Source organism: Corylus avellana, chromosome 8 (genome assembly GCF_965113065.1).
Source record: "Corylus avellana chromosome 8, dhCorAvel1.hap1.2, whole genome shotgun sequence".
NCBI classification, from domain to species: Eukaryota; Viridiplantae; Streptophyta; class Magnoliopsida; order Fagales; family Betulaceae; genus Corylus; species Corylus avellana.
In genome coordinates this window covers 4,974,873-4,989,465 of record NC_142497.1, presented here as the reverse complement: position 1 = coordinate 4,989,465, position 14,593 = coordinate 4,974,873, and the positions used below count along the sequence as shown (strand labels likewise).

Genomic DNA, 14,593 nt, shown 5'->3' with positions numbered 1-14,593 from the left:
TGTGGAAAGGACGCTCGGGAGAGATTACCAACCGAGCTTGTCATAATAGCCAAGCAAGAGAGCAACATATTTATTGTTTATAGTATACGCCAATCATGGGATACGCATTAACTATCGAGGTGGTTACAAGCCATTTGAGGGATCAAATTAATTATCGAGACAGTTACACTTAGCCCGTAACAGCCAGAGGATTAGATTATTAATTCATCTGTCAATTACTCTTGGATTCCGGATTCCCAGCCCGATTACCATCTTTAGCGATGGGCAACCTAGTCTATAAATATGCTCACGTATGCGATATGTTTTCTGGTTCTTGAACTACAAAAAAAAAAGGAAATTAACTTTAGCATCGAAGGAAGATCCATCAGAAACATTTTGGTGTATTCTCTGAACCATTGTGTCTTGCAGATCGGAAAAAGGAGCGTAGGAGAAGATTACGAATTGGCCTTGTAGATCACCATACCAAAAACTGTTTTAACATATAACATTACTCTTAGGATAAAAGAAGTAAAAAGTATTTAACAAGAATAAAAATCGTACTTATAGATTTTGTTTTCTTCAAAGAAGTACAACTACCAAATAACAAAGTTTCTCATCTCTTAACGAGACATTTTATAAGAAATTGTAATAAGTCACTTATATTTAATAAATAATGGAAAAGTAAATACTATTTATTATATATGTGGAAAAGTAAAAACTGATTATTTAACTTATAAAATCATCAACGGAAAATTAATTATTGGAACATGTATATGTAATAAATAAACTATGTAGTCAATCACTAAATATTTACTAATGAAGTGTTACTTGAAGTAACTTATAAAAGCATATATTAAATTCAGTAAATCTGATTCTGCAACAAAGACCGAAATACGGGAAAAGCCCGTGGCACTAATCTCTTTGATATTTCTCTCGAACGGGAGATTAAAAATTAATATTAATTTTTTAATGATTATTATTAAATTCTAAATAAATTAATAGTGATTTTCAGTGTACCATGAAAAAGTGTGTGGGTTGTCCCAAGGCATAGCTCAATCATAAAGCCAAAGTCACTTAGTTTTTATTTTCTGTACCTTTCCCTTCTTTTTCCTTGTGTGGATACGTTCAAAATAAAAAAACAGAAAAAAAAGAAAAGAAAAGGAGTCTTTGCGCTTCAGAGTGTTATAGGAGGAGTGTGAGTGAATTCCTCTGATGAAAATGACTTGCACCCACCGGTCTTTTACAAATCATTAAGCACAATGGCCTATAATGGCATTGCAATTTGCACGCTGTACGCGTACGTTTTATCTGGACCCTCCTTTTGGTAAAAAAAGAAAAAATGCGCCTTCACTTGCCTGCGATTCTGCGGTTCAGACTCTCTGGTGGGTCTTCGTCACTTGTTTGTCCTATGCAGAATGATTGTACTCTTGCAATTGGAAGGAATGGCTGGTGGGACAAGCAAGAAAGTTTATGCTGCGCAAGCCAGGGCTCACACCAGGAAGATCAAAGCCAAACCCACTTCTCTTCTTCCACTTCCTTCAGGTGGGTTTTCGTAAATTTTCACTTTTTCTATCTTATTTTGTTTGAATTTCAGTTCTTGTTTATGGGTTCGTTTTATTTTGCTTAAATTTGATTCATTTAGATCAGATAGAGTGAAAATTTAGTATATTTTCCGAGTTTTTAAGGGAAATGTAGAGTTGTCTTGTTAATTGGATTGCTTTTTAGAATGTTATGGTCTTAGTTTGGCGATAGCACTTTCACTTTTGATGAATCCGAAAGATGACAGCAAATCTTGGTAAGTGAAATTAGTTTGGGTTTGCGTACTCTTGGAGATGATCTGTGGTCTACTTGCTTGACCTTTTTGTTGTGTACTTGTGAAAATTGTAACTTGCAATGTTCTTATTTATTAAGAAATGAAGTCAATGTAATCTAAATCAGTTCTTAATAAATTATCTCATGGACTTTCCTATAGCAGTTTAAAGGCTTAATCCCAATTAGAAGTGCTATTTTTCCGATTTAATTAAGAGGCAGTACTTGATTCAACTGCATATGGGGCGGTAAAATTAAAATAAGATTTTTTGGTTGAGCAGAATGAAGTCATATTTATAATTTGTGAATTATTAGTCTGTGACAACAAGTCAACAACTTAATGATGTTATTAAGTTCATAAACTCCGTAATTAATAAACTCAATCCAATACAACAAAGATCAGCTATTTGGGGTTGGCAGGGCACCTAGTTTCTTTGAAATTAATCTCCCACAAAATACTTTAATCAAAAAAGTTATCTGAAATTATTTTATCTGGTGTCATATTTGCTTTTCAAGTCATAACCATGAGTCCTCAGCCTTTATAATTGAATGTGTGCCCACTGCACAAACTCCTTTTTGTGTGAAAATAATCTCTTCTTCATTATATAAAATTTATGTCTCATTTCAATTATGTATACATTTAAGTTGCTGATAAAAACTGAATTATTTATATTATTACTTGGTATCAAACATTAAAGGACTACTCCAGTCTGTGTTTCTGCATAGTTTCATTGTGTTTTTCCTTTCCTGTATGAATTGTCTAATCTATCTCAATGAGAGTACCTCATCCATTTTCTTTTTTAGACATGGAGGTTAGATAATAAAAAGATCTGGTTATCCTTGACCTATTACACTGTTGAAATCGCTGAGTTTATACAAGTGGGACTCATTTATCAATCATTATGCCACCCAAGCACTTTTTATAGGGCTGTCATGCCATGCCATTGAATCCACTAATCATGAAGAAACCGAGTCATTTGTTAGATCATTAATTAAATAATTAAATTCACAATTTCCTACTAGCTTAAACTTTTGGGATAATTGATGATTTAATATTGTATCATAGCAGAGGTCATGTCAAATCTTGTCTTCGTAATTCAACTCCCATTCAATTAAATATTTCACTCAATGGGCCTATTAGCTTAAGCTTTTGAATAATTGGTCAACTAATATCATTGAATATCGTTTTAGTGGCTTGTTATGCTGCATAAATAGCTATTGCTTTATATTGACTTGCGTTACCTTGTTTTACTGGTGGACAGTTTCTAATCAACTTCAATGTTTGTGGTAATTCGAGATATATGAGTTCAAACTCCTGCCCAAACTTGATGATCTTCTCCTGTTGACATTTATTTTTGCTAGTAATCATATAGAGGAGAAAAACACAAACATTGTAGTAGCTGCTTTCTGGAAATTTAACATTTTTAGAATAAACCTTGTGCAAGTATAATGATAGCAAACAGTCAAAATGAATGAGTCCTTATAAAAACGATCAACATCTGAAGCCCCATGAAAGATAAGGAGACCCTGCCTGGTATTGTCTATATGTGCTGTATTTCACAAAAATATTACATCAAGAACTTTGCAACTCATATATTTTTTGGAAAAGTTTTCCTTCTTCGTAGTTGGTTCTTTTATCTTGTTACTTACATGGTACTAACTATGATATCACATTCTCCAGCTATGATTGCACCAATTGCAGTGGCATTGGCGGTGGGTTTTTTGGGGTGGGCTTATCAGGCATTGAAGCCTCCACCTCCCAAAATATGTGGATCACCAGATGGTCCTCCTATCACTTCACCTAGAGTGAAACTCAGTGATGGAAGGCATTTGGCCTACAGGGAGTCTGGAGTTCCAAAGGAAGAGGCTAAGTACAAGATCATTGTCGTTCATGGCTTTGACAGCTCAAAAGATCTGGCTCTACCTGTCCCACAAGTATGAACTAACTCTGCCTATTTAATTGTTGCAGACTTTTTTAACTTGTTCAGAAATGTGGTTGAATTTCCTGTTTCAAGGACTAGCTGGATAGAAGAATTAGCACTTAAATCTGATTTCCAGGATATGTGGGGAAAGAAAAAGAAAATCATGTTATCTAAGTTGATTGCTTTTATTTGTTTTAACTACAATGAAGATCCTTGAATGAAAAGATGACAGAGAGAGAGAGAGATATTGGTCTGGAAGATGCAGCAAAAAGTCTTTCTTGTTAGAGAATATATGTATATACTAAGAGTATTTTAGTCTTTATGTTGCCTTTAGGTCTATTATATTGTTTTGTATTCAGTACAAAAGTTAAGCGTAAATGAGAAAACAGAGCATACAACCGTGAGCTGGTTGCTCGAATTATCTCCTTGTTTTTGTTCTTTGATTGTCATGTGTTTGTACAAAACTATCGGTTCTTACTATTTGTTTAGTTGGATCTTATAGTCACTGATTTGTTCCATTTTACATTTTATGTATTTATTGTTTATTTCTGGGAGAACTCCCACCTCATCCATTCCGTGGTGAGTTTGGCTCATGTAGCATTAATGTATGCACTCTAAATATGTATTAAAGTTTGTTCAGATGCAAATAATAGAAAGGAAGGCTATTACATAGTCTTGCTGGCTGCTGCTGTCAAAGTAGGATCCTTGGGGTAAACCTGGATATGGCCCTGAGCTTTGCTATCACACTTGCACTTGAATGCCCAAGACTTTTATCATTGCACCAAAAATCAAAATGCCTTGTTTTCTTGATGATTAACGGCAATATAGGAAGTCTTTATTGCAATGTAGAGGTTATATATCTGAAATACTGATAGCTAATACCGGAAATAAAGATGATCAAAATCAAGCTTCCATTTTGTCTTCTATTACCTTTAGATGTAAGACTGTATTCGGTACTGGATCTACCTGGATATTTATACTTTGATCTTCAATGGAATCATTTCTACAAGGACATTTCTTTTTTTACGCTCATTGAACTGGAATGCATTTTGCACTATTCTGTTTAATATGCTGTAAAATATAGTAAATTGGTGAATATATTTTATTTTCAGGAACTTATAGAGGAGCTAAAGATATATATTCTGTTCTTCGACAGAGCAGGTTATGGAGACAGTGATCCATATCCTTCTCGCTCAGTGAAGAGTGAAGCATTTGATATTCAAGAACTAGCTGATCAATTGCAGATTGGGTCCAAATTTTATGTAATTGGGATCTCAATGGGAGCTTACCCTATTTGGAGTTGCCTGAAGTACATACCACATAGGCATGCTCCTTACTTCAACTACCACCATTTCTTTTTTGATGTTCTGATTGGTTTCTTTCCATATGTTACGGAGACATTATTTGCAGGTTGTCAGGAGCTTCCCTGGTTGTTCCTTTTGTGCACTACTGGTGGCCTATTTTTCCTGCCAATCTATCAAGAGAAGCATTTAAGACTCTGCCTTCATCCTACCAAAGGTCATTTCGGATTGCACATTACACTCCTTGGTTATTCTATTGGTGGATGACTCAGACATGGTTCCCTTCATTGATGACGGAACAAGGAGCAATGTTCGGCGACCAAGATTTAGAGATCTTGAAGAGTTTGTTAGAGGCTCCAAGTGTAGGCCAGGTAGTCACATATCCCACACTTTTTTTGGTTTGTCGCACGACATTAATATTTCTTTTTATAAGGATGCCACATTGTTTTTAATTTCAAATTCACTGTTGGTTGAATCACCTATGTGCTACTTTAGATATATGCTTTGAAATCAAAAGTTGGCCTTGGTAAAATCATGAATTCAGTAGTTTCTAAGATCCATCACAAACTGCGGAACTGCATTTCGGATGATGCAAGGAGTAAAAACAGGAGATTCTTCAGCTGTTAATACTCGTTTATGTTTCTGGATTCAGGAAAAGATAAAACAGCAAGGTGTTTATGAATCACTGCATCGAGATATATTGGCTGGTTATGCCAAATGGGAATTTGATCTCTTGGACATAAACAATCCGTTTCCTGAAAATGATGGCGCGGTTCACATTTGGCAGGGCTATGCAGACAGGATCATTCCTTTTAAGCTCAACCGTTATATTTCAGAGAAGCTTCCATGGATTCGTTATCACGAGGTTGCTGATGGAGGGCATTTGATGATCTTCAAAAGTGAAACATGTGAAGCCATTTTAAGGGCACTTTTGCTTGGATAAACTTCTCTTTTTGAGGCAAACTACGATGATATCTCACTAAAAATAAACTCTTTTGATGTTCCCTGCTTAGGTATTGCTTCTATACTGCTATGGTGGTAATGTAAATGGAGAAACTTCCTTCCTGTGGAATCTTATATATATAAAAGAAACTGCAACATCAAATATATTAAGCTGCATTATATTGTAAATTCATGCAAAAGAACATGAAAAATGCTAGCCATACGTATACTTTACGTATGGCTAGCTTATGCGATGACATGACAATGTGACGTGACACTACCACATCAACGTGCAAGGGGGAGTATGTAAAAACCAACTTACAGGCAGCATTAATCCAAGTAAATACTAAACAAGCTATGTAACACCTCGGTTTGTTAGGGCTAGGTTTGTTAAATATTAGCATTAGGGGCACAAAGGAATTACAAGAATGCCAGGAGAATTAAATAATCATAAATGAGTTTCATGTCGTAAAGGTAGAGAAGGTTAGGTCAAAACAAAATCCACTAGTATCATAAACAAGATGGTAAAAATGACATCAATGTATTTCATTCATTGTCTCCTATGGCATATTTTGTGGGTGCTTTATGAGCGTTAAAATATGGACTATTTTTAAGAGTGCTCGAGTCACTCACTAACTTAAGCATCAAAACTATTTCCAACTGGTACATTCTAGTATGTTCTTTCACTTTTTTTTCCCTTTCTCTATAGGCATTCTCGATTGGCAATTGGCACCCGGTTAATTATATCAAAACTAGGAAAAAAATGTATGTCGTGGAGCATTGTAAATTTTTATTTCTTATTTTTTACATTCATACGTTATTTATTTATTTTGTTAAAAAAAAAAAAAATCTATATTTCCATTTTGTGCACGCATTTTTATCCGTGGAGATGGCAACTTGAGATAGTCACAAAATTTAAATATGAATTGTTAATTATAAATACTTTCAATCTTCATTTATCTTCACTTTCTTCAGTTTAAATAGTAATGGAAGGCTGAAGCTTAATGTGTCATATTTATTCATAAGGATTTTCTAAAATTTGAAAGAAATTTTATATTATAAAATTATGTAAATTCAGGCCCTTTTTTGCATCGAAAATAAGAATTAATTATTAAAGTGATGGGGATTTTCTAGCTGCCAAACCAAAAAATAAGATATGCTACTTGTCCTTCCTTCCAGTTGGGTTTCTTGGACTTGAGTCAAACTTGAAACCCGGGCCGGTTGGCCCGGTTGGGTAGGTAGACCAACGAGACGCACCCCTAAGGGCGTAACCTAACCCCTTTTTTTTTTTTTTTTTTTTTCCAGTGAGTGGAAATGCAAGTATTCAAACCGCAGCTAAGAGCTAAACAGGTGCAGGAGAGCTAAACTCAATTTACCAACTATTCTAAAAGATTAAAGCAATAATAAATAGTTAATTTGATTATTTAATTAATATTTTAACATTCAATTTTCTTTTATATGGATTGAAATTTTTTGTTAACAAATAAAATATTTAATTGAAATAGAAAATGAATGATGTGAATAAGGTCTAAACTCATCTTTTTACTCTTGTTAGGCCTAACGACCTGAATATCCAACCCATTGCCCAGATCTATGAATACCCAACCCATCGCCCTAAATACCTAAACATGGCGTGTTAGGCCTAGTGACCCGAATACCCAACCACAAAGAGCCACACCAGATCCTATCTCTCAATACATTAATGTTGGTTCTCACAATCCCAACATTAAATGATGGTTTGCGGGAGTCACGTGACCTAGGGAATACAACAACAGGAAAGCCTCCAATTACGAGCGGAATCAACCCTAGCTTTGGGGCTTTCGGGCCCCTCTAAAATTTTAAAAATCACAAAAATTGAAACTTTCATCTAAATTCTAGTCATTTTTGTGAAATTGACCCCCAAAATTTTATTATTTTTTAGTTTTGTCCCCTACTCTTAAAATGACTAAAAAACTGACTATAAAAGGCAACAAACATTAGGTAAAAAATGTATTTTTGTTTCCTTCTCTTAAATTCTATTTCTTATCTTCTAACCATTCTTTTCAGTAATACTGACTTAAACATCAGAGTTATCACCTTTGGCTCATTTTAGCAAGCTCGGATGCTTATCTTTCTCTTTCTTTCTTTGTAGGTACCTCGGATCGTTACCTTAGCCCTTGGTCAACTTTTCTAATAGCTCTTGTAATCACCAAATATTAAAAGTTAAAGTCAATAGAAATTAGTAAATATAATGATTGTAATTAATATTCAACCCAAAGAAATGCTGGTAGTCGCTACTAGATTCCAACAAAAAGTGCATGACAAAAAGGAAAGGGAATGACTTTTTTGGTTCCCCAACTTTGAAACGCAAAATACCCAATCCGAGCAGGTAAAGTTGAACAATGAAGGACTCTGCTTTCGTGCACTCGCTTGTATTAAATCTTCGCATCCCATTATGCAGAAGATTTCTTTCCCATTCGTTTGATTATATGTTATAATATTTTTACCAGAAGGTTAGGTGGGCGGCTATGAACTAAAAGTCAATAAATTAGGCTACCAAAACAAGAAACCAACGTTTATAACAGCTTCTACTATCACTACCCAAAACAATTGTCTATCTCCTCTTACATTTCTACACATTTCCCATTATCTTTGTCTGTGCCAGAGATGTTTACATTGGCAGCTTCGGTTTTTGTAGTGGGTGTCATCATATATGCTTATAGGAGCACTAAGCCTCCACCTCCCAAGATATGTGGAACACCAAATGGCCCTCCTGTTACTTCACCAAGAATTAGGCTGGGAGATGGGAGGCATCTGGCCTACAGAGAGAGGGGTGTTGCTAAAGAAAATGCCAAGTACAAAGTCATCGTTGTCCATGGCTTTGACAGCTCCAAAGACATGTATTTGCCACTCTCTCAGGTAAGGAATTCTGCTCCAAACCAACCCTTTTGCTTATAAATCAAACATCTTGAACATAATTGTTTTTTGAGGTTGCAGGAATTGATGGATGAGGTGGGTGTGTATATAGTATCATTTGACAGAGCTGGGTATGGTGAAAGTGATCCAAATCCGAAGCGGTCGGTGAGGAGTGAAGCATTTGATATTCAAGAACTGGCTGACCAATTGAAGCTAGGACCCAGGTTTTATATAATTGGAATGTCACTTGGAACTTACCCAGTTTGGGCTTGCCTCAAATACATACCACACAGGCAGGCTACTCTTTCCCACTTCTATTTTCATGCCATTTTTGGTTTAATTTCTCATCCATTTGTTTTTGTTTTGGAGCCAATTTGGTTCTCTCCTATACAAAACACTTTGAAGACAAGGGATATTGTATCAACAAGTGACCAGAATTTTATGAAATTGTTGAATTAAATGTTGCAGGCTAGCTGGTGTGACTCTGGTGGTTCCAGTGATCAATTTTTGGTGGCCTTCTTTTCCTCCGAAACTGATGAATGAGGTGTACAAGAAACAACTAAAGAGAGATCAATGGAAACTCTGGATTGGGCATTATGCCCCTGGACTAGTCTACTGGTGGATGACCCAGAAGTGGTTCCCTTATTGTTCTATCTTGCAAAGACACCCTATTCTTTTTAACAAACGCGATGTAGAAACCATCCAGAAAATGTCACAAGTGCCAATGCCTGATGAGGTAAAGCTTCCCTTTACTTGTTTAGTGATGGTTTATGGCCAGTTATGACAAGGTCATGTGTTTTTGTGTATGCAGCATAAGGTAATACAACAAGGGGTCTACGAATCCCTGCATAGAGACATAATAGTGCATTTTGGGAATTGGGAATTCGACCCAATGGAGATTAAAAATCCATACCCTAACAATGAGGCCTCTGTTCATCTCTGGCATGGACATGAAGATAAACTTGTGCCATTTGAAATGCAGCGATATTTGGTGAAGAAGCTCCCCTGGATCAGGTACCATGAGGTTTCTGATGGTGGGCATCTAATGATTCACGAGAGTGGTTTGTGTGAGGCTATGTTCAGGGAACTCTTGCTTGGAGAAGAACCCTGTGTCTTATAGGCCTTCTTCACCCCAAAGCCGATCCAGAAATATGCTTGTATTGGTATAATGGTATATATGCCATATGAGATGGCCAATAAAATTCAAGTAAAATGATTTGTTTATTTATTTTAGCTTAATAATTTTATGTCATACATTCAACCTTTTGTAAAAAAGTTACTTTCATCGACTTTAGGAAACACAACTCCAAGGAAAGGGTTAGTAACACACACCCAAAAAAAAAAAAAAAAAAGAGGCCTTTCTCCTTATTTAGCAAATCATTAGGAGACCAATAAATTAACATGGGTTTGGTCTTAAAAAAAAGAATAGGTAGTTCCTTTAATCCTAATGCTATTTTTCAGTTTGTATTGGATACACTGTTCAGAACTGGGTAGAATAACAAGCACAGGTTTGTGGGAGGACTAGAGTGCACTTACAATTAATGAGTTTTTCAATATCCCGGTGTAAAAAAAAGAGCTATTTTAATAATTCTTTTCAATCTGGCCCAAAAAGAAAAACCTATTTTTTCAATAGGTAACAGTAATGAAGACCTTTTGGTTTTTTAAATTCTTTAATTGTCCCAATTTCGAAAAATGATCATCTCAATTTCAAAATTCATCAATTTTTTCTATTTAGTGCATTTTGAATGGTAGTGTTGTCTAAAAGTTTTAATGATGGTAGTGCATTAAATGCACTACCCTTCAAAATGCACTAAATTGAGGGAATTTGAAATGGAGAAGATCATAATCCCCCAATTTCAACATGCCGGCTTTCAAGCCCAAGGCCCGTTGAGCAATCCAAATTCAATGTCAGGCCTTAGTTAATTAAATTGATAATATTGTAATCGAAGATTCTCACCGCTAGCAGGTTGGCAATCACAATGACAATAGACTAAGAATTGAATCATTGTTCATTTCTCATGTTGATTGCCAAGTACTTGTCCCTATCATCTAAATGTTAGCAAAGTGGGGCCCGATGCAATCAATTCATCACTTCTCAAGCCCTTAAAACTTGAGAAAAATAATGTGTCACACCGTATTGAGTCATCCTCGAGTTTCACCCATAGTCTTACATAAAGGGTATGGGAACGTCCCCTTGTTGACATGTCGCTACCCAGTGTCACATCCATGGCCACCTTACATGCCCTAATCTCGGGATTTGTGAAGTTAGGGGATCAATTTCAATAAGACTTAGGCGGTATAAATAGCCAAGGAGACTTAGGTATGAAGATTCGAACACTCTCTTATTCTCAAATACTGTCATCTTCTTACAACCTTATGAAAGCGGATATTGACTTAAGCATTGAAGTTATCTTCTGTCAATTCATTCTGGCAAACTCTCTACCTCATTGTTCATTGTCTTGCAGGTGTTGACATGTCCCCAACAGGCAAAGGCGGACATACATCATGCCTTGGGGATCCATGGCACCCCCAAGGATTTCTAAAGCCTTTATATATATATGCCTTTATATGGGCCCGGCAAGGTTTTTACCCCTAAAAAAAAGTTTTAGGAAAAATTACATTTTGCCCCCATGAACTACAACGCCTTGGCACTTTTCTTTCACTGTACTACTTTGCCCCCATTAACTACCATTTTGTGCCCAAGATCCCCTTCTGTCAGTCAAAGCTATTAACTCAAACAATCAACCCTGTGACCATAGTTAACCGTTTGAGTTAACGGCTTTGACTGATGGAAGGGGGTCTTAGGCACAAAATGGTAGTTATAGGGGCAAAGTAGTACAGTTGGTAGTTCATGAGGGGGAAAGTGTCAAGGTGTTGTAGTTCATGGGGGCAAAAGGTAGTTTCCCCAAAGTTTTAACACTCGCCACACGCTATACCTCAAAAAAAAAAAAAAACAAAAAAACAACAACAACAAAAACAAAAAAAAAAAACAACAAAAAAGTCCTTTCCTAGACGCCTAGTCAACTAGGCGCAAAAAAAAAAAAAAAAAAAAAAAAAAAAAACTTTTTATAATCATAGATAACAGAAAATAAACCTATAAGAAACTTTTTATAGAAACTAGCAACACTAACAATTCTTTTCAAAAAGCAATAATAACAATTAAAAAAAAATAAAAAAAAACCCTATAAAAAAAATGACAAATAAAATATAATAATACTGAAATTAATTAGTGTGTTTAAGAGGTAAGCGTGGAATTTATTAGTGTAATAGTACTGAAATTTATTTGGTAGCGTGAAAACTAGGTGAGCCTTTTTCAGCCGATGTACTAATTAAAATGCAACACTTTTAATATTTTTTTTTTTAAAAAAAAAAAAATTAGGTAACTTCTTTTTTATTGTGTTCTTTCATTTCTTCTTCTAATTCAGTTTTTTTTTTCAAGCATTCAACTAACACCGATTGTGTTTGGTTTGTTTCTAAGAAATTCCTCAAGATAATGCTAATTCCTAAAACGTTGCTCATTTTTCTTAGACCTTATTAATTTTGTGTATTTTATTTTTCCATTAGTTTAATTATATTATTATGTACTTGTGATGCCGTTATTTTAAAATCTTGAATATATACTTTGATTATTAGATTTTTTTTTTTGGCAAATTAATGTCTGTAAAAGTTTAGACCACCCCACACAAAAAAAAAAAAAAAAAAAAAAAAATCCTAGTTCCGTCCATGCCAATGGGAAAATTGTCCTAACATCTACTATGAGCCTAGTTGCACCCTTAGATGCATAGTAATTTCATAAGTCCCTTTTGTGTCCCTAAAAAAATAATGTGGCTCTTAAAATTATTATTTCATCAAAATTCAATAATGATCAATCACAAATCTAATAATGATTTTAAGAGCCACATTATTTTTAAAGAAATACAAAAAGAACTTTTAGCATTACTCTAAATAGCAATAATGCGCAAAAATTGTAGGTCAGTTTAATATTTTAACTTATTGTCTGGTTTTAGTTGTTTGCATTTTGCTTTAATGACTGACTACTATTTTCTATGTACACCTGACTTGTTCGAGGCAAGAATGGAGAAACTGCAGTCACAGCAGCCTAGAATATCAACAATTAATCAGATTAGACCAATTTGTAAAGGGACCCATTCAATTTCGTAACCCACAAGTTGAGTTTTTAAAAATATAAGCTTGGAATTGCTGTAAAAAGCATTAATGATGCAAAGCTCGTGTTTCTTCTTTGATTCTTGCACTATTTTTAATTACTCTGCTTTTTGACTCCAAAAGAGACTTAAAGCCGTGTTGAATGGAAAAGCCAGAAAACATGGCGTGTTGTCAGTTGTAACTTTCCACGACATTTCCTTCTACTTTCGTGGACACTAGAGGGAAATCTAGCTAAAAAAAACAGAAAGAAAGAAGAGAACCGGATGCACCAAAAAAGAAGCATTCGTTCATATCTGGTATCAAACTATCAATATAGAATTAGAGTAGTAGGGGTTGTAGACACATGTACAAGTTCATTTTGTCGTCAGTTAGATTTAGTTTCTGTAATTTATAAATTGTGCAGAAAGGATCAGAAAATTTGAATAGAATTTTGTATTTTTGTGTGTCAAACTGTGTACAAAAAAGTTATATTTATGGTTAAAATAATGTCATTAGTTAAAATAGAAATGAAACAATATTAGTTACAGAATAAAATCAAGGTATACAAGAAAATATAAATCAGTCAGGCAAATACAAAAAATATAAAAATATATTTTGGAATATATTCTAAGACAGGTAATCAAGCTGGAAGTGGAGATCAAGCTAGAATTGGGTTTTTTAGTACTGGAATTTAACAATTCATAACAAATACTAATAAAAAAAAAATGCATATAATTCTCTCTCCTCTAATAAAAAAACTCACCCACTATGAAATCGATCGGTGGCAATGAAGCATCTCTGCAAAGAAAGAAGCTTTCTTTGAGAAAAGCAGACCAACTACATACATAAAAGGTCAAAAGCAATGCAAACGCAACTTTCTTTTTATTTCTTAATTGTAACCTCCAACTAATTTCGTCATGTTGATCGCTCTTTTACAACGCGGAAAGCCTTGCATATAACAATACCCAGAGCCTTGTTAAGAGAAACTGATTAAGCCTATTCTCCAAATCTGCAAATTACTAATATTCCATTATTAAACAATCTTCTAAGTCTCCGATCATCGATGGCGTCCACGAGTACTGAAATTGTGTCTTCGTCTTCTTCTTCTTCAACACCTCCACGGAGTTATGATGTTTTTCTCAGTTTCTACGGCGAAGACACTCGCAAGAGTTTTACAGACCATTTATATGCTGCTTTGATTCGAAAAGGCATTATCGTGTTTAGAGACGATGAAAAGCTCGAGCGAGGAAAATATGTTTGTGAGAAGCTCTTAAAAGCAATACAAGAATCCATGTATGCGATTGTTGTTATCTCTCCAAACTATGCTTCCTCTAGATGGTGCCTCATTGAACTTGCCAAGATCGTCGAATGCATGAGAGACTCGGGGCTGACAGTTTTGCCTATTTTCTACCACATGGATCCTTCCCACGTACGAAAACAAGAGGGGACTTTTGCAGAAGCTTTTGGTAGGCATGAAAAAGAAAAAGATCCCAAGATTGACATCGACGAGATACAAATGTGGAGAGCCGCTTTGAGAGAAGTAGGCAGTATCTCTGGATGGCATGTACATGATAGGTAACATTAAATAATTAGCCTTTTCCA

General features: G+C 35.1%; 2 protein-coding genes and 1 pseudogene across 2 annotated transcripts; all 3 read left to right on the top strand.

Annotated features, from left to right (window-relative positions):
* The first annotated feature begins 1,239 nt into the window (after positions 1-1,239).
* On the top strand, positions 1,240-6,130 carry LOC132163400 (uncharacterized). The gene is made up of 5 exons (XM_059573685.2): positions 1,240-1,521; positions 3,470-3,723; positions 4,823-5,034; positions 5,121-5,382; positions 5,664-6,130. Exons 1-5 carry the CDS (start codon positions 1,395-1,397, stop codon positions 5,952-5,954), a joined length of 1,146 nt encoding a protein of 381 aa, XP_059429668.2. The 5' UTR covers positions 1,240-1,394; the 3' UTR covers positions 5,955-6,130.
* Positions 6,131-8,449: 2,319 nt separating this feature from the next.
* On the top strand, positions 8,450-10,074 carry LOC132164271 (uncharacterized). Its single transcript, XM_059574751.2, has 4 exons — positions 8,450-8,851; positions 8,930-9,141; positions 9,317-9,584; positions 9,660-10,074. The coding sequence occupies exons 1-4, from the start codon at positions 8,600-8,602 to the stop codon at positions 9,966-9,968; spliced, it is 1,041 nt and encodes a 346-aa protein (XP_059430734.2). The 5' UTR covers positions 8,450-8,599; the 3' UTR covers positions 9,969-10,074.
* A 3,871-nt stretch (positions 10,075-13,945) lies between these two features.
* On the top strand, positions 13,946-14,570 carry LOC148584004 (disease resistance protein RPV1 pseudogene; annotated as a pseudogene).
* Positions 14,571-14,593: the final 23 nt, after the last annotated feature.